This window comes from Colias eurytheme, chromosome 16 (assembly GCF_061535395.1).
Source record: "Colias eurytheme isolate Ceu_HAF_F1 chromosome 16, ilColEury1 Martin Lab GWU primary, whole genome shotgun sequence".
Lineage (NCBI taxonomy): Eukaryota > Metazoa > Arthropoda > Insecta > Lepidoptera > Pieridae > Colias > Colias eurytheme.
The window spans coordinates 6133446-6159624 of record NC_142995.1 but is presented as its reverse complement, the minus strand read 5'-3'; the positions used below and the strand labels follow the sequence as shown (position 1 = coordinate 6159624).

The following is a 26179-nucleotide window of genomic DNA, read 5'->3' as shown; positions in this document are numbered from 1 at the left end:
CTTTGAATCTTGTCAAGAAGTTTCACTTCTGTCACGTGAGCTCCTCACACACGCTCTTTTTTTTAGATAGGCATAGACTAGAGATATCCTCCAAAAATAATTAACTAAAATACAGAAGTGTTGATACTAGTATGTGCTAGTATAGACTATAGATACTTATATGTTATATTTAATTATCTGTGGTGTAGATAACAATTTAATCAGACTATAAAAATAAAACCAAGCATATTGTTTTCATATTTTATTGTGTATAAACTTATAATTACGTATCACAAAATGATTGAGTAAAAAAATTACATAAAAAAGCACCATTATTATGTTAGTTTCTAAAAATATAAAAGTACCTTATTTTCACTAATAAGGCGTCCATTCATGTTGGCGATGTGTAAGAACTTACCTATGTTATTATTTTCTATATCAACAATGAGGCGGCAAATGAAAAAACTGAAGTATCTACATAATATTCTGTTCCTAGACATTAAAAAAAAACATTTATTTTTCTACATAGAAAACGCAAACAAGGTTTTATTTTCTTTCATTTTATTGTCCTATTACAAGATACTAAATAAATCATAATTCATTTTTGGTCTAGATAAATCTTTAAAAGTATTCCTTCGTGACTGGTTTATAGAATTAGCACTGGTTTATTAATAATACAAAGACAATAGGTTTATCAGTCATTCACCCTCAGGTCTACAATTAATTACATATAGCTAAATATACATATCAAAAATATTCTACGGTAGATACCTAGATTGAGTTAATCATTAAAAAAACATATTTTATATTGTAGGGGTATAAGACTAACAAAATGTGATAATAATATAGGTAAGTACATACATTAGAAATAAAAATTCATGAATTTAAAATTCATTTACAATAAGTATCTTTACAAGTAATATTTTGTGATGTCATAGCTACGTCATTCTGCAGGTCAAGTTTATTGAGCATGAGCTAGAAAGTCGTAGTGAAACCTTTTAAATAGTAGGTACTACGGTATACGTCATTTTACTATCCTTACATGAATGGAAATTAATTTTCATTCAAGGTTTTAGTCTTATTAGTTAAGCAGTACTTTGCTACGCACAAAAGTTATATTTTCAGACAAGTTTAACTTTTCCTATATCACAGAAAATAAACAATAATGATTGCATTAAACAAAAAATAAAGTATTTTTCTTAAAAGTAATTAATCAATGCAACTTAAAGTTGGCAAGAAGTAAATTATAAACTCAGAGATCGTTACATAACAATAAAAATTATAATTTGTGACACTGGTTTAGGGGTAACTGTAGTTAAAAAAATATACATTTAATTATGGTTAACCTACATGACAAATTCACAAGTCATCACATTCACAATGTTTTTACTTTCAGTGTAATATAAGATCATTGTATACAAAAATAATGATAATTATTATGTATCACGAAAATGCCAAGATTATATGATATGTACTTTAATATCGCGAATGAGAATAGCTTGGCGACAAAATTCCTCACTCACTCGTCAAATTCTGATACGCCACAGTGCTCGTCTTCCACCTGAAGTATTGCACAAACCTGTAAATAAATAATTTATAAATTAGTTATATATACTTAACATAAAATTTTCAAATTTCATTGGCAGTGCATAACTCGTGGATTTTAAAACAGGTTCAGATTTTCCTTGGATTTTCCCAAGATTTTGGTTATCAATTATTGTTTCGGAACGCATACAAAAATGAAATGTTTCATCCTGTGAATGCAATGAAACAAACGAACCTACTGTTTTCTTATAGCATTAATCAATAAATATTATATCATTCAATTAGCAATGCTGATTTCTTCTATATATAGTCTAATTTGCGGTGTCAAGGTCAATACCACCTATCTGAAAAATGTTCAGTCTAAGAGCCAAGGTTGTCTTGTTACTTGTTGGATATTATGTGTCTCGTGATTTTATAGTTTAGCTCATGAGAAGATAAATGACTCATATATACCTACTATCAGTGATAGACAACCCAAATAATGAGCAGATTTTTTTTCTCCAATTTGTATTTACTATTTTTATGCTATTAAATTGTGGTAGGTACTAAATTGGTTGCGTTTATATAAACAATTTTCATGTCTCTCTGTATTATAAACCGATTCAATCTCTTTTATGTTCATTTGCAGTATAATTGTCATGATAAGATCTGGTTAATAACATGCCTACAATCTACATTATACATACATACTACACTTTATAGTTTTATTTCCATCCGTACTATAATTACGACATTTTATCTATCTATAGGCAATATGCAGTTGCATTATGTATACAATAACGATGTATTTTGTATTGTAGATAATAAATCTGTAAACCTAATTTTGAAATGAATCGTGGACAAGTCTTGTTGTGTATTTATTTATTTATTTATGCTTTATTGTACATACATACCAGGGCAAACAAACTTAGACTATAATTTTATACAATAATAAGACACGGGCGCATATGCACGAAAAGGCGGCCTTATTGCTCAAGAGCAATCTCTTCCAGGCAACCCTGATTGTAAGGAATGTTGAACGAGTACGCGTTGGCGCAGTTGTATTGTTTATTGGCAAAACAGATAGCAGGTAAAAATAGATGAGACTTATTTTTTATTGATAATACCGAAAGAGTTCAATATTTTTGTTTCGCATAAGTTTATGAATACGCAATTAGTGTACTTACATCTCGTAAATCTCATATCAAAAAACTTTTTATCTTTCATAGTAGACCGATACATCATCTAGGTATCATATATCTTCATAATAGGAGATATTCCCCTCTAATAAGAAGCTCAAATATCAACATGACAAAACATAAATTTGTGAATTAGTGAAAGTCTGAGATATAAATAATAGCGATTAAACAAATTGACACTATGTACTATGTAGGTAGATATACCTTGTTAAAAAAAGATACCATTTTTTTATTACCTATTAAATTCAGTCCGAAAAAGTACGGAAGTAGGTAGCTAATTTAGGTACCTCTTTATTATTGTTCCATGGACATTGGACATGTACATAAAGATATTAAAAACTGAAACTGCATAATTACATATATCTTTTTTGCATCCTTATTGCATTTTGCCGTTATTTATAGAAAAGTCAATGTTCGCACTTTGTCATTTGGCAAGGTTTTGTGAAATCCAAAAATAACTCTACAATCGAAAGAACTTCTTTGTATCGGAAAAAAAATCATTTTCTAAATAATTTCAATAATAATTCTACTCTTATGATACCATGATTTCTTATAGCAGTAATATTTCCAGGGTGGGAAAGTGAAAGCGATAGACGACCGCGCTGTCATTTTTCCACGTTAGAAATATATTAAAGACATAAATAATGGTACGAGGATCACTCAAAACTTTTCCATGTTTCACATCTGTTTAACAGGTGAATACTTCATACACTACAGAAAAAGTATATAGTTAATAATTAATTTAAGCAAATTAGAATTTATAAAAAAAAAACTTACCCGAGGAACGTCACACATATCCCTGTAATCCCAACGCAAAGTAAATAGAAAGCTCCAGGGAACGTAGATATTGTGTAGGCGTATAGAGAATTATATATAACAGGCGAGATCAAAGGCGCTATTCCTTCTATAGCGCACATCAGAGCAAACACTTTGGCTATATCTTGTGGCGGCAGGATCTTGGTTATCAGAGACCGAATTAGCGGCGAAGATAGGTCTCTGAATAGGGATATACCCGAAGCTGAAACAAATTAATGTCTTAGTTGTTTGTTTATTGCAGGCACATAGTTGAACAGTAAATTAATTTTTGGCAATATTATGTATCATTCCTGATTAGTGATTAATAAAAACAAATCCCTATAACGCTCAATCCTTACATTATATTTTAAATGCGAAAGTTTGTTTGTGTTTATTTTATAACACAAGCGAGATTTTCATATGATATGAATGATGATTTTTCTGTCTAGAAATAGTCTGAAAAATCTAATCCTCATCGGCATTTTCGTTGTCCACGCAGGCAAAGCCAACGGCAGAAAGCTAGTATAAAGTAAAAGTGTCACGCTAAACGGCATCTACACAAACATAATATATGGCGATGTGTTCATGACTTTGATCCTTCCTGTAAAGTAATACGCTCCCACGGCGGAAAGCCAATTTGTTAGCGAGGAAGACCTTGACTTCTTTTACTACAACTTGTTTTACTATATAACAAAATGTACTACTTTTTCGTTTTGATTTCACGTGTTCAAATTGAACTTTAGTTTATTTATAAACACAATATAATATCAGAAGTAACAGGTGGATTGCAGATACAAAAAGCGGTACCCAATACTGAATACACATGAGTCCATGACATTTAATTTTTGAAAATTTATATGCATTTGCCTTAAATTCAATCTTGTCGATGTAATAAATAAAATGTTAAAAAGAAAATAAAATCTTTAAGTAGGTAACCTCGTTGAAACATGAACAAGAGATTATTAATAAATTATCTTTTTGTTTCATTTATCAATTCCTAATTATCTACTTATGTTCTTATCATTCCATCCTTTGTTATTTACGAAAAACGATTTTATGAAAGTAAACTCCAATGAGTTATAAAAATATCTCTATTTCTAATGCAGGTGAAATGTTTGTCTTTTACATTATAGAAATTTACAAGTTTACAAGTTTACAAGCATTAGACAAGATTTCAAAGGAATTAAAACTCTAACGTCATAAAATACGTAGGTACTTCACTGGACTTAGTTCTCCGTCAAAAGAGATCGGATTAAAACATAAAGACAATTGTTATTTAACCACATGTAACTTCTAGATATTTTTAGCTCGACTTTTCAAGATATTTATAGCAATACACGGCACACCCGCAAGCATCTTTAAATAAGTGCATTTTACGGAAGTTGACTTGGTTCAAGGATTATTTTATTTACTACATTTCAAATAATGAAACCGGTTAAACAGGTTTATATTATAAAAGGGCTTCAACAATTAGTTTTTAGAGCGGTATCGTATTCATTTACGAAACCGTTTTTGACTTTCAAAATTTCGTGGTCAATGTCAAAAAGCAATATTTATGGGATAGGTACATAATATTATGACTTAAATTTTTAATTTATTTTTTAGAATAAAGAATAATAAAATCACGCGATTCAAGAAGCTCGATTTTATACTTGAAAAGGACATCCTATAATTACTATAATCCCATAATTTATACGGAAATTATCAATTTTCTTCATGTTTTAAAATTAAGATAAAACTTTTTATTTCTACTCCTGCATTTACTAGGGTCTTAGAGTATTTACTATTTATAGAAGTGAGTAGGGCATAGGTATTGCAAATCTACCGCTGGAATTTTAGAAACACCTTTCTACAGAATCATAGAACTAGTTGAGAAACATTCAAGTTTCCAGCCCTTGGTTTCACAATTGGTTTATATGTGCAACTGATTATATTATTTAAAACTTTTACTTCTACTGCAGCAACGTGTTTTTGGAGAGCAAACAATTTGTAAAATTATCCAGTAAAAGTGAATGATCAGTCGATATTCAAAGCATAACATCACAGCATAACATGTTTGAGATAATAAGCTGACTTCATTAGCAAAATTTAATGAAACCCGTTCACAATATGCTAATTTTAAGGATAATAATACCGGTTATAAGTAAAATTTCTTACCCAAATACATATGCCAGGATGTGACAGCGAACGCCTTGATCGCATATTCGACGCCAGACGACAAAAAGGCGATTATGGATAGCACCAAATCCGATACTTTGAATATTCTCTGAACCAGCATTACACCAATGAATGAACCGAAGAAAGCTATCGTAGTATGAGCAGCTGAATACACTGTATACTGCTGTATGGCCCAATGTAATTGCTTCCTAGTATACATGTACCCTAAACTCAACGTCCCATACATTATGAATATTGATAAACTGTTAGCCACTGTGAGCAATAGTATTTGAGCTCTTCCATAATTTGGACGCCTTTTGAAACATTCAGCGATCATTTCCTTTATGAGTTTGAAGTCCAATACCGATTTTATGCCACCCTGAAAACAATCAATATTTCAGTAATGTTGTTAATTTATGTCTACAACATGACTTTATTATTAAGTGGGTGGGTGAAGGAAAATATCGTAGGGAAACCGACATGTTGAAGAATCGACAGTTCGACGATATGTGTCAACTGCCAACCCGTACTTGGCCAGTGTGGTGGATTACGGCCTGTTCCCGAGAGGCCCGTGTTTCAGCAGTGGGAACATAATGGGATAAATATGTACTTTTCATGTAAGATGATAAATTAAAAAAGCTTCTAAAAAAACGTACTACCTTTATTTTTAGGGTTTATATATATTTCTGTGTTATAAATTAGTAATTACCTTCGTAACAGTAGGTAAAGACTCCTCTAAACAGCAATTCGTGAAAACATATGCGATTACGCATAGTGATGCGGTTATCAACAATAGATAGACATTCCCAACCACTCTCAGTAAATAAGAACTTGCGAGGGAGCCTATAACACTGCCAACTGATAAAGATGCCTCTACTATTGTCATCCTAAAAAACATATAAAATATTATAACTGAAAACACATATCTGCTTTAAATAAGGATTGCATGCAATGATTCAGCATTTTTATAGTATTTTGGACTTGTAAACATTCAAGGCGTTTGGTATGATCTACTGATGTTTATATTTTCCAATCTTAATGTTTTTAGATTAAATTGTGATGAGGAATATATATAAACTTGAATATTTTATGTCACTGTAGTATTGAAATATACATAAAGTATTTGTTTTTAAGATACCTATCGAATTGAAATAATTGTGACCCTACAAAATGATACCTCTTTATTGCATTTAATTAAAATTCATTGAAAAACAAAAACCTTGACCTTATAAATTTACATTAAAGTACAAGGGAGAACAAAGAATAATATCTTAATATTATTCATGATGACAAATAAATTACTTTTGTATAAATTTTATGGTAATTTTACTATTATCATTACAAGCATGTCCTTTTCATTGTTTTACTGGCAAACAATTTTTTTTAATAAATGAATAAATTGATACAATCTTTATTCGCTATATTTGTTTTTTAGTTCAATTCGTGTTATGGATTTTTTTTTTAAATTACCGTAGAGATCGTGTTTCTTTCGTTGTTATGTCGCTTAAGTAACAAAATGCACCAGTGAATAATGCTGTGAAGCCTCCTGCTATTGACATTGGTAAGACTGTCAATATAAACCACCAGGGTCCTAAGTTATCCATCATACTATAAATAACGGTAAGGCCTCCACTTATTGACAATCCTAAAAATCATCCAAAAACATTATATTTTATTTAGCTTGACTGTTGTATAAATTAGCAAGTATAAAAATAGACTTTATCTGTGTTATTTGTATTGAATGTCATAAAATAAATGTTAGTCACATGATATTAATGTGTATAGGTAATAATATAATCTAATCACTTATGAAAAGCACTTGTAAAATTGTATTAATACAACAAAAGCCTGATAATTCAACTGTTGATCTATAAAATATACATAATGGCATCGATTAGAATATTTTCATTCTTACCAAATAAAGGCCACACAATGAGAGGCTTGCGTCCATGTTTATCAGACCAAACACCAAGAAACAAAGAGAGTACTGCAGGAGCCAACGATTCAAGTATTGTCCTAACTGTGGCCACAAATGCTGCATACTTTTGCACCTGCTCCTCTAATTCCTGGGATCCATTATTCCTTGCAGGTGACAAAAATACCTGACACTCTTCCTTTGTATGGTTCAATGAATGAACACATGTACGGTACAGAAGAATATTACTTATTGCTGCACCTACAAAATAGATTTAATTCCGATGAAAAACATTTTAAATTTTTTGAATGAATTTTGCTCTGGGAAGCTAATTGTCAAAATATTTAATAATTCACATCAGAACTACAAATATTCTGGGAAACACCAGAATATGTTTTTTTTTATTGTAAAATTATGTTTGTTCTATTTAATTCAGTAATAAAACGCAAGCCTAATAAATCAAGAATTAAATGGATATGTTTAAAAGATAATTAGTGATATAATATAAATTATAATGCGATAATTTATTTTAAGTTTAAAGTATTTAAAGACAAAGATTAGGTATGTAAACAAAGATAAAACAAAAAAAACTTACCTGAGAGCGATACTGATAGAATCGTAAAAAATAATGGAAATTCCATTGTGACCCTGTATGGTCTGGTAGTAACTACATTTGAATCATTATTAATATTCGGATTTGATTCCGAAATACATTCATTCTCTTGGGTCATTTTAGAAAATTTAAGTGATAAGTATTACAAATAGAAAATATTCTAATAATTTAGAATTATTAGATGAATTTGTAATAACATTGAGAGCACTGGTGTGGTTAAGGATCACAATTTTATAATTAGGCACATAATATATTAAACACGAATCTAAATAATTTACATTTGGCGCGGCACTATTTACTATGTTCGGTCTGCGAACTACAATCACGCATTTCAATGTGCGATAGCAATTTTCCGTCATTGTTGTTGTTGTTTACCTGACATTTTCTAATGTCTGGGTAAAATTCAGTCATCTGTCAGTACTGAATCTACTGAGATTTTGACGTTCTGGGCTTCGTTCTTAAATATAATTTTTTTAAGAAACAAAAACTATTGGGTAGCGCAAATTTGTAGAATTATAATAAAAAACAAATATTATTTTATACTAAATTAATAGAAGTAATATTATTTTCATGCATTTTTCAACATTGTGTTAACTTTTACGTAGTTGTGTGAAACTTCTCAATCATTATGGTTGCAAGTGCTCCGATCACCCAAAAATAAACAATAAAGCGTTCTCGACTCTCGTAAAAATATCAATTATTATGATATTTAAATGAGTTAAATAGAACTATGTAAATGTTAAAATGATTGCGTTTTTATGTGTTCTCACCTTTATAGCAATGCCTACGCCTAGAAATTTTTTGAAAATTCAAATTGTCTATGGTGATTTGTAATTGGTAAATCGCGAAGAGGACGGTGTCGGTGAGCTTTTTGGTTAAACATTGAACAAAAAATAACGTTTTCCACGCATTGCTCAAATTATTGATGATAATTAAATATACAAGAAATTAGGAAATTATCAAATACAGGTAAGAGTCCTATATTATTTTTAAAAATTCAAGTTTTAAACAGTCTACTAGTCTAAGTTTCAACAGAATATAATTTTGATGAGTCGTCTCCTGTCACATTACAATTTACATCCGCCGTAAGATAAAATGATGCCAATTCTGAAAAATATGCATCGTATATCTTAATTCGTACGATAAAGAAGTAAAAACTTTCTTAAACACTTACTTAATTTATTTATATTGAGATCCTTTTAAATAAAAGCTTGTTGAGATATATCTGACGACCTATTTTTAGATTGACTTTCTTTTTGTGGGTAACTATTAGCCGGTCTCGTAAAGATATTGTTTTTTATACCATTGACGCTGAATTTATATGGCTTTATTGTTATTTTAGACAAGAAAATAACATATAACTCACGATGGCAGTGAATGTGTACTCTACCAATGTCACTTCGGAAAATCTATCACGACATGATATGTTAGCGTGGGTGAACGATGCACTACAATCAAATTTTGCCAAAATTGAAGAATTATGTACAGGAGCTGCATATTGTCAATTTATGGACATGTTGTTCCCTGGTAGTGTACCAATGAAGCGTATCAAATTTAAGACAAACCTGGAACATGAATATATACAGAACTTCAAAATTTTACAGGCTGCATTTAAAAAAATGTCCGTGGACAAGGTAAGGATTTATAATCAAATATAGTACGAGTAAACAAAGTCCAATAATTGTTGCTATGTAATGTACAGAGAGTTTATTTTCTAATCTTTGTATTAAAAGGTTAATCATTGTTTAATTCCATTTTTTTATTTTCATTTTATAATAAATTTGTTGTGAAGAAAATTTCTGGCTGATAAAAAATAAAAATATCTTATAGATTAGTATTCCATGCTTCATAAGTTCATTTCTTTGAAATAATGATTGATATAGATTGAATGAGTCATAAATCAAACTACAAACTGGTGACTTTGAATTGGGTTCCAATGCTTTTAATTAATTATTATTTTTTAATTATAATTAAATGATAACAACAATGAAGAATCTTTCTGGAATTAGTCTGGATTGAAAATTTTGTTGTGTGAAATGTATTAAATCCAATAATGATGAATTTCGTTTCAAGTTGTAATAAATGCATTTATAACTTAATGACCTTAATGCTTCAAACTGGGTCACTTTATATTTCTTATGAGGAGTTCTAGGATATTAAGATTTCCAAATACATCAAATTTTATAGGTAATACCTGTGGACAAGCTGATAAAGGGGAGGTTTCAAGACAATTTTGAGTTTTTACAGTGGTTTAAAAAGTTTTTTGATGCTAATTATGATGGAAGGGAATATGATGCATTCGAGGCCCGAGGCGGCATTACAATTGGATCAGGAGCCTGCGACAGTGGCGTACCGCTGTGTAGCGCTGCGCCCCCGCCGCGAGCTCGCCGGGCCGCTCCCCTACACCATTCCGGCAGTATGCATCCCCAACAACATTCTCAATTTATCACTATGACTCAAGTTTATTGACCACTTATATTTACACTGCGAGTCGTTATCATTGTTTTGTGCTCGTTTTCCTCGTAAACGTCGGTGGTCAATAACGCCACATCACGTCATATCCCCCACTCATTCCACGGCCGGCGGGCACCGTCGATGTCGATACCTTTTATTTTACTTTCCATTTTTTTGTAGATAGTACCTATTGACAGACTGGTGAAGGGTCGGTTCCAAGATAACTTTGAGTTCTTGCAATGGTTCAAGAAGTTTTATGACGCGAACTACAGCGGCGTGCCGTATGACGCGATGGCGCAGCGCGAGGGCCTGCCCATGGGCCACGGCTCGGCGGCCGGCGTGCCCCGCGCAGCGCCCGCCGTTAGGAAACCCGCCGCGCCCGTCGCTAAAGTCGCCGCTAGACCCCAAACCAGTACATTTCTTTTCTTTATTACTTTCAGTTTTACAGTGTTGCTATCGAGTTTATGTATTTATTGGTTATTATTATTTATGTATAAAAGAACCATTGCTTGATTTTGTATTGGGTGTCGAAGTATGTCTTCATTATGAACATATTATTTGAGTAATTTGTGTACATCCATCTTATATCGACATTGTCCGAATCCCGATCCTAACATTAAAAGTAACATTTTCTCGTACTCACATCATTCATTTTACATCATTTTTATAGTGTTATAAGTTAATAGATGTATGTATTTATAATGATTATGATAATTATAGTATGTTAGTATAAAGTATTATGCTTTTTATATTAAAAAATAGTGCAAAACTAACAAGCTTCTATATTAATTGGCAATTATATTTTCATTGATACATATAAAATGTTTTATAATATATGCTAATGTTAGAATATTTTTTGTATTAATAACTTAGCATGTAAAATAATATTGGATTAACTTCTAAATACAGTAATAACATGGAAAATTTTGTGTATTTAATTAATGAAATATTTAACAATTTATTTATTTTATACATAAGCTTCAACTTTTATTAAAATGGTATAATATTTTTGACAGTTGGGAAAGCTAACAGCACAGTTAGATCTCCACCAGTTAATTTAAGATTGAATCAAAATGCGAAAGGAGATTCCAAGATTATTGAAGAGCTTAACCTTCAGGTAAGACATACATTGCTGTGTTATTATGTCATGTTATAATCTTGATATATGGATTATACTTAGTACTTATCTTTAGGAAATATCTTGAAATAAAAACACACATCTTCACATACGTATATTATTTTTACTACCTATTGGTGTACCTTTTAATTGGCGTAGCTTAGTATTTATTCATCTCAAAAATTGTATCACTAGCTGTAAGGTACCTTATCATAAATAAATAAAATGAAACAAAATCAATATTTTTAATGGTTTCTGTTTACTTTTGTAGAAAGTATTGATAAGCAAAATACTTTTCAGTAAATTTTCCTTACAAAATTAAAAAAAATAATGTGTAGACTATGGAATGATATTATATTGATGATATTTCTTCTCAGATTAATGAATTGAAAGCAACCGTCGAAGGACTCGAGAAAGAGCGAGATTTCTATTTTGGTAAATTGCGGGACATAGAGGTTATCTGCCAGGAAATGGAAGAACAACACAATGGTCCGATCATCCAAAAGATTTTGGATATCTTATATGCAACTGAGGTATGTAATAACTAGTCATAAAAATAATTTTATAAAAGTTTATCTATATTTCTTTGTATATAAATCAGCTGTTAGTAACATGGTGTTCAAAAAGACAGATTACTACACTCTTTATTGTGTTAGTCATCAATCATCATAATATCTCAGGAATGATGAAAAAGTTTATCTTGTGACACAAATTCGAGATATTAAATTATTTTACTAGATTGTGTTCTCATATTATCATAACCACTCAACCCATACTGGGTATTACAATATTTTTTTTATATAAATAAATTGTGCCCCATGATTTTCTCAAATATGTATGGATGCATTGTTGAAGTGAAAACTTATTTAGCGGCGTTGAGCACTTTTTCTGTAATGGGTATAAAATCTTAAACTCGCGTCAGGACACGTGACCTGGTCGAAAAAGCGTAAGACGGATGGATATCAAACATGCTCAACGTTAATAATCAAGTTTTCACTTCTGCCGGCACTCCCGGAGTGCAACCCGTAAATTACTTTATTGCCGTATTAGTAATGTGTTTAAATAAACTTACTAATAAATAATAAAACATTTGATAGGACGGATTCGCGCCCCCAGAGGACGTGGACGGCGACAACCCCCACCCCCCGGAGGAGGACGAGTATTGAGACGTGACGCGTATCATAGTGCTCTTTGTATATTATCTCGAAATTATATCGCTTCAATCATCGACAGCATCAAGTGCTTGGTATTTCACAGCCATTCTATTTTAAACACTAAGGCCCTTCGCACATGGATCGTGACATACTAAATATATTTCATAGCAATATTGATCATGTACTCAATTGTGTAATTCTAATACTTTTCAGCGACATAGATGTGTAGAGCTCGATAAATGTGAATCGTTTTTAGAATATTGCACGTAAAATGTAGTTTTTGATGACAGATTTATAACTTTTTGATAAGGGATTGTGTCTCTGAATCTTGTAATTGATGAACCTAATGTGTAATTGTGTATTGAGTTATACAACTAATAAAGATGAGAAATATCCAATTTCTTGAAAAGTTATAAGTGAAAACAAATGTAGATCTGTTCATATCTTGTGCGAGGGAACTAATTATATAATGTTATTTAAAGTAAATATGTATAGGAAGACAGTGGCCCGAAAATGGCTTGCGAGAAGTTCCTAAATTATATTTAATACTTACACAAATCTCTACCTACAATAATTATATGTATAAATTCATTATGAAATATTTATAAATGTATAATATGTGGCTGTGTCATACTTAAGTGCGGAACATATATCATATCGGAGCATAATTTCTCGACTGATTTCTTTTAATCCCGTATGTTTTACCATTCGCCTTTTCTCGTAATATGTTTGGACTTAGATGGTTGTTATGTGCAATGGTGCAAAACGAGTGTTCTATGTAATGTCTTGATTGGTCATCATTTTTGGGCCACTGGTGGCTGTTTAAACGTGCATTTAATAGGTTGTTATGATATGGAAGAGATTTAATGTTAATTGTTATAAGATCAGTTTGGCTGACGAATTATTGGTCCACAAGTAATAATTTTAATTTTTTGAAGTAAATTTCGGTGAAATTTTGGTATTAATCAGTTCTTTAAAGAAACGAATCTTCAATGGCGGCGCTTATCATTCCCTCTCGCTCACACACGGGCGTACGGTATGCAAAAAAAAAATGGAAAAATAAAATCACTAAAATGTATTTGATTTTCCCTATAATAGTTTTTATCATAAATTTACAATGACAATTATGCATTTGCGAAAGTAAATAATGTTTTATTGGAATTTGACAAAATATGTTCTTTGGGAAAAGTTGTTCAGTTTTATGGGCATATTACAAGTATTATGGGGATTTTATTACATTCTGTATACGTAAATATGATAATTCATATAAATACACAAATACAATAACAAAAAAGTTTGCCAACATACAATTTGAAATAATTAATAAAATAATTATCAATTTACGTTATTTTTATTTTCTTTTTTGCTGATCCTACCATCTGTCAAAGTCAGCTTTGGCCGCCATTGAAGATTCGTTTCTTTATTGAACTGACTAATAATAATTTGTTTGACATTATGTGTATGGGATTTGGGCGCGTCTTTTTGATTATTTGTTTTTACTAAATAAATTATTGCTTTTATAACTTTATATAATTAATTATTATTAAACAAAAAACTAATTTCTATGTTTATGTTTCCAATTGAATCTATCGATAAACCGAAAAGTTTTATAAGTAATGGTATGCTTAAACCCATACACATCTTGACATAAGTTGTATTATTTAAAAAAAAGTGATTTATCTAGATCTGATTTCTTGTGTAAACGACGATCAAGATAAACGTTCGGAATGAGTATTAATTTTGAAATTATGAAATAAATATCGAGGAGAGCGTTGAACAATAACGTTATGTAGGGCCTTATTATGTGACCACACATAGGATAATCAATTGTGAGACTTTACATTTTATTTGCACTTAGACTAACAATAGTAATACTTTATTTAATAAACAGGACACTACATTTTAAGTTAGTTTCTTAGCTATGGAAACTATTAGATACATACTAACGACATGTCGGCGAAAACGTATTCGCTGAATAAACTGAATAGATTAATTTATATACAACGTAATATGCAAATTGCCTTACTGCAGATATTAAGCCACTGGATTTTAAATTGTAAAAATCTTATAAATAAAATAACTTCATTTAATATAATTTGTTTCATTTATTTATTCTACGTTATTTTTAACTAGCTGCGCTTCGCGGTTTCACCCGCGTGGCTCCGCTCCTGTTGGTTTTAGCGTGATATATTATAGCCTATAGCCTTCCTCGATAAATAGGCTATCTAACACCGAAATAATTTTTCAAATCGGACCAGTAGTTTCTGAGATTAGAGCGTACAAACAAACTCTTCAGCTTTATAATATTAGCACCATAGAAATCTAAATAACAAGACACATAGAAGTGCTGTAATGTCATAATTCGTATGAATACCGCTGTCGCCAAAATCAACACATTCAAACCGAAAGCTAAACAGTACACACAAGTAAACTATGCCTTTTATTGGACAGCTTGATTTTAGTGAAAACTAACTTATCTATTAAATTAAGCTTTTGAATATGTATCCTAACGCACGAATTTACGGTTTATTTTAGAATAACATCCCTAAGTATATGAGACTTTTTGGTCCAATACGAACAAACTTGATAATAAGAATGATCGACTGTGTCATTCATTGTTATTTCGATTACTATTGGTCCGGGAGCCAGCAGCAGATTTTATGACCAAGTTCCTCTCAAGCGGTAATTAGTAAAATGCATCAAAGTATAGTATTATAAAGCCTCGTGAACGTCAGCTGGAGCTCGGTTGGGGGGAAGAGCGGTTGTAGCCTCCCGTATCAGCTGACGGTTTTTCCACCAAGATACAGCCAGCTGACATATATATTTATCCACAGTTACATATAAGCTATCATCAGGTAAATTTTTGTTTGAGAGGAAATAACGGAAAATAAATTTTTCTTTAAATTTAACTTTCATGTTCGAGACACCAGCTGACGTATAATACACCATGTTGTAACCAGCTGACTATTTTTTTTCGTTGAGATATTGGGTTAGCTACAATTTGACAAATTTTTAGCTGAGAGGAAATGAATGAATGAATGTATTTTTTTTCCTATGTGCGTGGGAGGCTACAACCGCTCACCCCCCCAACCGAGCGCCAGCTGACGTTCACGAAGCTTTATAATACTATACTCTCATGCGTCTGACGAATTATCTCTCGAGAGGAAATAGTTAACCAAATTTGAACCTGGCTCCCTAACCATATGGTGACACTCGTAATACTTGTAAATATTCTATAATTTTAAGGAAAAACGGCATTATTTCTAAAAAAAAATATTTTCCGATGAAATATTATTCCTTTATAAGTATAATTACAACTTGTGGAAGAATATCCGCAATGGGAATTGCTGAAACACACCATGTATACACTCATACGTCTCCAGAGCAACTGAACAGTGACGAATGCACTGGTGATGTGCAAATCACCTGAGTGGCGACAAGGTCACGCACGCTTACGACTTCTAGTGTCTTGTTATTTAGATTTCTATGATTAGCACAGATATGAGTATGGATTAATCACACTTTGTCAGTTTACTGTACGCAGAGCACTGAATGATACCAACTGACGGTCGGGCAATACTCAATGCCAACTCATTGCGTATCGTCACTCGTCAGAGCCGATGGTACGCACTACGCACTGACGGTCGGTGAAGCTCTGTAACCGGCCTTAGATATTTAATGGCCAAAATGGGGTCCTAACCTAACCTTGATTTTAAAACACGATAACTAGTTTCACATGTGAAATTTAGACTATATATTCAGAATTGAAAGGCCTTGAGACTACCCAGTTATTATTCTATTGACAACAAAGGCCTATGGTCTCTAAGGACCACTTGGTCAACGTAGCTATTGGTCGTAAAATGCAATGTAACGGTACCCGTATGATATTATAAGCAGGTTAGATTTCGTTATGGTATCATTTAATACTATCTCCAAACAAAGGAAAAATCATGAATACTTAATATTATAAAATTGTCATGATGTGAAAAGAGTAACTGCAGTTTCTACCTATCTCTTCTCTGTAGAAAATGGTTAACCGGTTACCGGTGGTGGTAAATTCAATACCTATTATGTATATGTTTTTTTACACCTACTTAGGTAAACGGATACCTTATAATTTATATTCTAAACGTTTCATGGAAAACGAGATTATAATGATATATACAGATATATACCTACGTATTACGTAGGCAGTGTTGGGTTCGAACTTCGATAAAACTAAAAATGGTCAAATGTGTCGACCAGTGGCACGATTTACGATCGATCACATGATTTCTAATAAACTTAGACCTACCTCGATCAATGTGCTTGTTAGTGCATACCTATACGTACTTACGTATACCTATACGTACTTAAATAACTTTATTTAATAGATTTATGTATATTCTTAGAGTAAGTACTTAAAATATACTTCCCAATATCAATAACTACTATAAATACAAAAAAATTTGTCTGTTCCAAATAAGCTCCTTAAATATTGAAACCACGCGTCTTTGAAAATATTTTCACGTGCAGTACACAGACAGTATTCTAATGGCTATACATATTTTATAGATGTGGTTCATTGCAATTTCCAAGTGCCCGGTTTTGATAAAATTTCAGTTGACTTGGTTATTAGCCATTTGGTTTATAAATAAAAGAAAAGAAATATCTTTTTAATTATTTAATATATTACAATAACATTATTTATAATTACTTGCATTATAATTAAAGTGACAGTATTAACTTATATAAGAATGGTTTAATTAAATCTAAACACATAATTTACTATTTAAAAAGAATAAGTTGTACATATAACAAATTAAATGTACCCATATAATTTATACATAACTATAAGAATTTACTTATTAGGTATTTCACTGGAAATATCCAAAATTAATTTGAAAAGTAATATATATATTAAAATAATAAACTCTATTTCGGTCCTGCCTCTTAATCTAAAATCATGATGCTATTTAAATATAAAAGAAGGTCAAGCACACCAATACTATGTCACATATTTACACTATTTTAAAGAGCGTCACACACGGTGAAGATACTATAATATTTTATCTTAAGATACTGTAATATTTTATAACCGCTATCCTGTTACAAATGACCCACAAAATTTCGGGTCAATTGTAACAGGATGGCGGTTCTACAGGGGTCTTAGTACGCAATGACGAAAAGTAAAATGATGGTCAGAACGCTGATACCGGATACCTTTTGATACTGTAATATAAAATATTACAGTATCTTAAGATAAAATATTATAGTATCTTCACCGTGTGTGGCGCGCTTAAGAGTCACTGCATATTTCCTATAAACTCACTGACATTTTTTTACTCCAACTTCTCGTTATTATTATTGGTTCAATATTTTCTTTCGAATTTTCTAGCCTTTTCATTGATCTTAAACTTCTACCAGAAATGTTAATACTACTGTCCGAATCATGCGTGTTATTTAAGACTGATTGTAATTCTTTGCTTCTTCTTGTTTGTATAGTTGTTTTTGGCACACATTTGGTTTCTTTTGGAATGCTTTTTTTGTTTACTTTTGGTTTGACAGTCTTTGTTGGTTTAGCTGTATTTTCTTGTTTATTTTTCGTTTGGGTATTACTGTCATTTGATACATCATCAGAACAGGAACAATCTTGAAGCTTCTTCGGGATACGTTTAGATCTTGTATTAAGAACACCTTCATTGGGTTTTGTTGCAGCTTTTTTTGTTTGTCTTGGTGTCTTTTTATTTGTTACAGCCTTAGGTTTCGCAGGTTCCATTTCTTTAGGCACATCTACTTTTTGGGGGCTAGCTGAAGGTTTCTTTACTTCATTTAGAATTGTTTTATTGTTTATTTTATTTTTTAAGCCTCTTACTGTTATCATGCTACCCTTAGCTTTTCTCTTTTCAGGTTGCAAGATAGTTACATTGGGTGTTTCTTTCAATGGTTCTTTCACTGCAAAGAAAATGTTTATATTATTATCACATTGTGAGTTGATTGTGAAAAAAAAGGGTTGAATGTTCATTGTAAATTAGATATTTATCTGACAAATTTATATAAATTTCAAAAAGATATTTAATTGAAGAAGACAGGAAATCTATTTCTCGGTCATATTGGATTGCTATCAATTCACCACTGTTAATATGGTATTTGAATATTGTAGTGCTGTTTAGATTAATTTTCATTCACATTATGTTAACAATCTATACATTTAAATAAAAATTCAATTATTAATACAAGACATCATTGCCTGTTTCCATTTTATATCCATACTAATATTATAAATGCGAAAGTAACTCTGTCTGTCTGTCTGTTACTCAATCACGCCTTAACTACTGAACCAATTTGCATGAAATTTGGTATGGAGATATTTTGACACCCGAGAAAGGACATAGGCTACCTTTTATTGCGAAATATGAACCACAGGCGAAGCCGGGGCGGACCGCTAGTATTATATAAAATGATTTGCAATCATACCTTGATTGATGGTAGTTTTTTGTTTCCAGGCTGGTGTACTGGGACCCTCTATGTCACTCTCCATATCAGTATCCCAGAATGATTTAACTGCTTTCAACACTGCCCCTTTACTTATAGCTGAAATAAAAATTAATAGTGTTTTATGAATACATGTGCAATTAAGATTTAATTTCATTTCTTTGAAACCAAAAACAATATTACATACTACTTGTTATATTAGTAGATGAGGATTCTGTATTCTGTTTTTGCAGAACAACCTTACAATCTCTTGTTGCAGTTTTGATGGCTTTACTTTCTTCTTTTTTCGCGGTATCACCTTTCTTCTTAATAGTATTATGTAAATTGAATATTTCTTCATCTGTATATGTATCGCTACCATCAGCACTGTTACATTTAGACACAACAGAGGCCACATCCCAATTATCATCTGGTACTTTGTTACTTTTATTTGTCCTCTTATTACTTGCAGTAGTTAAATTCATTTGATCGGCTGGTACAATTTTGTGTATCAGATCCAAAACATTATTTTCATCATCAACAACATCTCTACTGAGACACGATTGGGATGTTACTAATTTCCTTGTTTTATTCTTCTCTTTACATACATTTGATTTGGTCTGAGGACTTGGTGCAGCTAAATCGCTATTGAGGTTTTTACTCTCAAGGAGATCTAATTTTTGTGTGAAAAGTTTCCGTTTTATAAAGCTGGGTTTCATTGAAACATTGCTGCTGTTTTGAGAGAGCTGCTGAGAAATTACTGTTTGGTTGTTATTATCTGAATCTAAATCTTGTAAATTTTTGGGATGGCTGTCAGAGTCTTGGTTCATTTTTTGAGTAAGTGGTTGTGTTGATTTAGAAATAAGTATTTCAGTAACATCATGCTTTTGGGTCTTATTTGATTTGCGGACAGGCATTGATGGTTTCTTAAACATAAAATCATTATCATCAAAATCGGAATGCTGGTCATCATTTCGTTTACCAGATTGTATAAAATTATTATCAATTTTACTCCTTTTTCTTTCTGAAATACTTTCTTCCTCATCCAACAGCCTTTTCCTTTGTAAGTCTAAATTTGAATTTCCATTCCCCCTAACAGATTTTTCAGGAAATATTTGTTCATCATCACTATGTGATTGCACATTTATATTTTGTGTTTGCTTGTACATACTTTGTTTTGTTGTTTTTGGGAATATAGTACCATTCTTCGATTTGTCTATTGTAACATTTGGTTTAGATTTATTAAACCTCTGAGAAGGTAAAAGAAATCCTGTTGCAAATCTATCTTTCAGTGTCATAGTTCCATTTGGATTATCAAGCTCTTTTTGCATCTCTATAGAATTTTCTATGTGACTTGGCTTTTTATTTATAGGTTTTGGAGGAACAGGAAGGACATTCCTCAATGTGTTTTGTTTTATAGTATCTGTACAATCATTATACATGTCAGTATCTTTTATTGATGTCCGTAGCAAAGACTCATCAATTTTATTTGATTGTTGTAAAGGAAATCCATTTCTAAAAGACACGCTAGTTTTAACAGATTGACCGTCATCACTGCTAAGTGATGAGTCACCTCCCTGTTCTCCTGAATCATATCCAGATTTTCTTCTAACACCTCTGAGAAATAATTTCAAATTTCTTCGTTTTTCAATTCTTTTCCTTACTTTATTTCTCATTAATTTTTGGTAAGCATCTTTAATAATTCTTAATTCATGGTTGTTAAATTTCATGTATTTAAATGCATTTGCAATATCCACAGCACTAACACTTGCAGTTGAATCTAAAAATATGAAAATGAATAAATTTTACAAAATGTACATAAATTGAATTGTTCAATATATATTGAATATAATGTGTTTACCTATACTTCTAACGGAAAGTGGTGATCCACTTCTTCCATTAATAAGTGACCTCTGTGAACTCATAGCTCGTGGATAATATGAGTTATGAAAATTTCGTGGTCCTAAATCGCTTCTCATGGACATTGGTGAAGTTCCTCTTCCATCGTACAAACTTCGTTGATCATATTGTAGATTGCCAAAACGGTGGCGGTGGGTATTCCCGCCCATATTTAACGTCGAAGTTAAAACGTTACTCCGAAAACTTAATCCTGTCATATTATTTTTGTTTATACCAGGCCCTCGCGCACTAATAGTCTGAAAATTATATGCAAATACATAAAACATTTGAAAATTTACATATAACTGGACACTTTCACAATAATTCATATTTACGAATACTTACTGTGTTTCCATTCTGAAATGTAATAACATTGTTTGTGAATATATTATCATCTTCGCTGTCGGACATTTTTAGGAGTCAATAATTAATACACAAGTCACTGTAAATCTAGGTCACTCTAAAAACAAAACTGTTTGTAAATAACCAAAAGTAATGCCTTAGCATCAAATTATTCATCTAAAACACTTTCAATTAAAACAAGAGCGTCTATTTTCATGCTATTTTCATTCAAAATCAGACTTAACGGAATTCGTACCATAAACATTATATTCTATGACAGCTGTCAATGCTTAAAGTATAAACAGACGTTCGAATTTGGTACGGACCGCACCGTGACCTTGGTGCGCTCCGGACCATATTCGATCATGTGTACAGTGGTCCGCCGGACATAATTATTATTATTGACGGTACGGTCGGTCCGATGGTTTTTTCTTCCGAACTTGGTGCGGACCGTACCAAATTCGCGCGTGTGGACGGGCGATCGCACCGGACAGCGCTTAAGTCATAGACTATATACTTATTACAGCTTTAATCACAGTTCTACCGCCAAACAAAACGGACGTCGGTCGATCGTTATCAATGGCGATGGCGTCGGATGACGTGGCTATTACTGAAAAAAGATTAATAATATAAATTTTAGAACTCTACAAAGATTTATGATATGACTGCATATGTCTGAATGAATCCCTGTTTTTTAAATATAATTTTGCCCATTCTTTTCTCTTCGTTTTCTTCTTTTCAATGGAATTCTTTGAAAATCTATATCTTGTAATAACTTCGTGGCTAGAATGTGGTATTTTTGTTACATGTAGAACTCAGTTCAAGGTTTCTTTTGGTACTAAACAGAGCTTCTACTAACACATAACATAATATCACATACATATAATATAAAAAAATAAAAACGAAAATCAGTAAAAATTACAATACTTTCGCCTCTATCGACAATATCGAAAATTTCAAAAAGGGATAATTTGCGCCTTTAATCACTTCATATATTAGTAACATAATAAATTATCTAGTGTATCTATTTTTTTTTATACGAATTTATTTATCTTAGTCGGCCGCGAAAATTCCAATACATATTTTAAATGTTTTTTTAAAAATCGTAAATTTAATCGTAATTTTGACGTAACAACATCTTAAATTAGGTTGCGACTGGGAGTCACTTATGAAAAAGACGTGTAACGCTCGGTAACGTTACGATGAGTCACCGAACGAGAGAGAGGCCCGCCGAATGCCTTGCGTCTCTCTCCCACTCAACTATGATCGAGAAAAAGACGTTGTCACGTAAAATCTTCGCCCGTAAAACCGACTTTACAGGCAACCATTTTTTTTTAAACAAAGAATATTTTCTTTGTGCGGCAATGCCTGGACGGATAGCCGAAACCGATTGAATATTCATATTGAAACTGTAAAGGCGAAGCTGCAAATTAATTAAATGTAAATTTAAATTATTGTGCAAAGATTTTTATACAGTCGCTTTAGAAAATGAAGAGCTATTAAAAGCTGTTTCTTCCAACAGCAAATATAAATGCCAAAAATAAATTTTCTCTATTTAACATTGCTGTTTTAATTGTCTCCCGTAAAAAATAACTAAAACTCGCATTTTTGATGCTGTTAACCCTTAAATCAAATACTGGCAACCCTAGGTGCGGTGCGGTCGTGTGGCGAGTCGATCGCACCGCACGAGTACGGTGGTCCGGTCACATCAGTTCGAACGTCTGTTTATACTTTTAATGCCATGCTTGATGCCATATTTGAAAAAAGAAGAAGAAGAAGTAGTCTATTGTGTCTATTCAAGACACAGAGGAGACACTAAATTGGCCTATTCAAGTAACGACAATGACGAGTTTACGACTTGACGTCATAGAATATATTATCTTTACTGATATATTTCGTAGAGTATAATAAATATATCTATAGTGCGAACAACGAAGTGGGAACAGTAGGCACAGGTGGGAACTGAACAACACGACGTTCCCACCGCGAGCGCTCGTAGTCGTGGTTGAGTGCTATCGAAGTGCGTTTCTCTAGGGATTTTTTTCATATATTTATGAATAAACATGGTGAAATGTGCAGTTCGATCTTGCAAGAACGATACTAGAAAAAACACAAAATTGAAATCCAGTATCACATTTCATGGGTAAATCGATTGTTGTATTTATTTTTATGAAAATAAATCTAGCATCGCGGGGGTGAAGGGGAAGTGGGAGGCGGACACGCGCAGGCTCGCTCGCGCACCCTTCTCGCACCTCACTGCCGCCACGTGATCGTAGTGATGTGGCTTGACCAACGCTGTACTCGATAGTTTACAAGAAGAACTATATTTTAACATATTATTTATTTAACTTTAAAATTAAAACTCTTTTAAAAATGTATTAAAAATAATTTTGTGGTGTGTTTTGTATGATACACTTTCTAATATTATGAATGCGAATGTATTGTAGTGTAAATGTAAAATATGTACCTAATGTTACGATATTTTATTTTAACCGCTAAAAAATCGGCGCTTATAAGCGCTGGTAGCCCGCGCAGGAAAATATATGAACATGCGCTTATAAGCGCTGATCGGCGCCGACAAGTTCCAACAAGTTTCAACAAACTTGTCGGCGCCGATCAGCGCTTATAAGCGCATGTTCATATATTTTCCTGCGCGGGTTACCAGCGCTTATAAGCGCCGATAAGCGCTTATAAGTTTCAAGCTTTCTTTCTGAATACGCCCCACATCATGTTTAGCCGTCATTCAACGGCATTACATTATTGATTAGATATACATTTTAAATATCTAAATTTTATTTTATTATAATCAATTCATTTGTTATTCATTCACATATTATTTATTGAATGAATAACATTCAATCAATAAATAATATGATTCAAAATCAAGACGCAAGTAGACAATATTATTTACGAGTTTAGGTATTCTTTAACACTATAAAAACATTTCTGTTGAAGCCATTCATGAAGTTCTTTAAAAAATATTTTAGTATCTGAGTTTTTTAATTTAGTTGGTACTTTATTGGCGATGCAAAGATTATCCACACTTTATTGGCGATGCAAAGATTATCCACACGCCTCTAGTGGCGAAATTTAGAAGCTGTCTAAGAACGACACTTTGACACTTCGTTTGTTTATTTGTTGAGGTTATGTTTATATGTATTATTCAGATGGATCACGATTATATACGGAAACCTGTAACCTCCTGTAACTAATAAAATCAGAAATACGAAATATTGTTGCGTTCCTCAATGTAGTACTTACGGAGATACGGGAATAAGTTTTCATTTATTCCCAAAAGACAAAATTATGAAGAATAAATGGAAGACTGCTTTATGAATAGGCAAGCCAATTTCACCGTGAATGAGAGTTTGTTCTCATCATTTTCAAGCTTCAGACTTTTTTTCCAAACAGTAAGTATATTTAAGTATGTTTTAATTATTTTATTGTACATAAATTATATTTATATGTATTTCCTATGATCATTTAGTTTACGCTAAGGCGAGTTTCTCGTCAGATAACGAGATTATTTATTTTCTAAATATTATTTCAATATTTTAAAGCGGCAATAATTAGATGTACCTATATTATGTCAAGATTCAATTGACACTTGACATTATTACGTTTATGCTGTGGGCGAGCCCGCCCGCCAGTATTGCCAACCGTACTATTTAAAACGTATTTATACGATTTTGACGACGCGGTTGGCGCAGTGGTCAAGTAACTGTCTACTGAGCCGACGGTCCCGGGTTCGATCCCCGGTCAGGGCAAATATTTGTGTGATGAACTCAATTATTTGTTCTTGGGTCTGGGTGTTATTATCTATATATGTATTTATTAAATATTATATTTATCGTCGCCTAGTACCCACAACACAAGCCTTAATTGAGCTTACTGTGGGACTAGGTCGATTTGTGTAATAATGTCCTATAATATTTATTTATTTATTTATTTATTTTTGGCTTTGGTACGATGTACGATCGTAAATTCCTAATCGTACGCAAAATATACGATCTTTTCAAATATTAGAATAACATGGAAAAAAAATATTCCGATTAATTTTATTTGTTGATTTATAAAAACAATAACAATCTACAGATTTGAACGAGCCTTAAACTTTTTTTTATTCATAAGGCACTCACCCAACCATTTTTAAACTTGAACGAGCATTAAACTTTTTTTCGAATGCGAACGAGTATTCAGTCACGTCAATCTAATGAAAACAAAAATTTCGAAATAAATTAATGATAGATACAGTAAATGGAACTTTGTTGGCTGCACAACATGTTAAGGAATCAGGATCATGTATCGATTTCCAGCCATCCAGCGACATGTTGTGCAAATTAAATTTAAGTATGTACAAAAGAATCAATTCTTCGACTCTTGCATCTGATGTTGCGTGTATTGACTCTGATAGCGACTGATATTTTAATTTATATCCATACATGGCACTGCTATGTATTAATCACCTATACCAATACTAATAATTAGTGATTTAATTATAATAGATAAATTTTGTATTTCATTCTATTAAAAAGTACAATTACATTTCTTATTTAAATAATTTGCTGTAGTTTTATT

At 31.9% G+C, this 26179-nt stretch overlaps 3 protein-coding genes across 6 annotated transcripts; 1 reads left to right on the top strand and 2 right to left on the bottom strand.

Annotated features, from left to right (window-relative positions):
- Nucleotides 1–228: 228 nt before the first annotated feature.
- Nucleotides 229–8563, bottom strand: LOC149901853 (putative peptidoglycan muropeptide transporter SLC46). The gene is made up of 7 exons (XM_090110875.1): nucleotides 8165–8563; nucleotides 7570–7830; nucleotides 7125–7299; nucleotides 6364–6541; nucleotides 5655–6033; nucleotides 3480–3720; nucleotides 229–1558 (listed from the first exon to the last, which is right to left on the bottom strand). Exons 1-7 carry the CDS (start codon nucleotides 8298–8300, stop codon nucleotides 1495–1497), a joined length of 1434 nt encoding a protein of 477 aa, XP_089967001.1. The 5' UTR covers nucleotides 8301–8563; the 3' UTR covers nucleotides 229–1494.
- Nucleotides 8564–8992: 429 nt separating this feature from the next.
- Eb1 (microtubule-associated protein RP/EB family member 1) lies at nucleotides 8993–13872 on the top strand. 4 transcript variants are annotated; one of them, XM_090110729.1, is made up of 6 exons: nucleotides 8993–9151; nucleotides 9525–9816; nucleotides 10817–11048; nucleotides 11653–11753; nucleotides 12131–12286; nucleotides 12851–13872. In XM_090110729.1, the coding sequence occupies exons 2-6, from the start codon at nucleotides 9550–9552 to the stop codon at nucleotides 12917–12919; spliced, it is 825 nt and encodes a 274-aa protein (XP_089966855.1). In that variant the 5' UTR covers nucleotides 8993–9151; nucleotides 9525–9549; the 3' UTR covers nucleotides 12920–13872. The 4 variants fall into 4 exon arrangements, with proteins under 4 accessions (XP_089966855.1, XP_089966859.1, XP_089966857.1 ...); XM_090110733.1 differs by lacking the exon at nucleotides 10817–11048 and adding an exon at nucleotides 10370–10598; XM_090110731.1 differs by lacking the exon at nucleotides 8993–9151 and adding an exon at nucleotides 9265–9440.
- A 3707-nt stretch (nucleotides 13873–17579) lies between these two features.
- Nucleotides 17580–22402, bottom strand: LOC149901851 (uncharacterized). The gene is made up of 5 exons (XM_090111080.1): nucleotides 21605–22402; nucleotides 21222–21516; nucleotides 19569–21140; nucleotides 19364–19480; nucleotides 17580–18841 (listed from the first exon to the last, which is right to left on the bottom strand). The coding sequence occupies exons 1-5, from the start codon at nucleotides 21668–21670 to the stop codon at nucleotides 18207–18209; spliced, it is 2685 nt and encodes an 894-aa protein (XP_089967206.1). The 5' UTR covers nucleotides 21671–22402; the 3' UTR covers nucleotides 17580–18206.
- Nucleotides 22403–26179: the final 3777 nt, after the last annotated feature.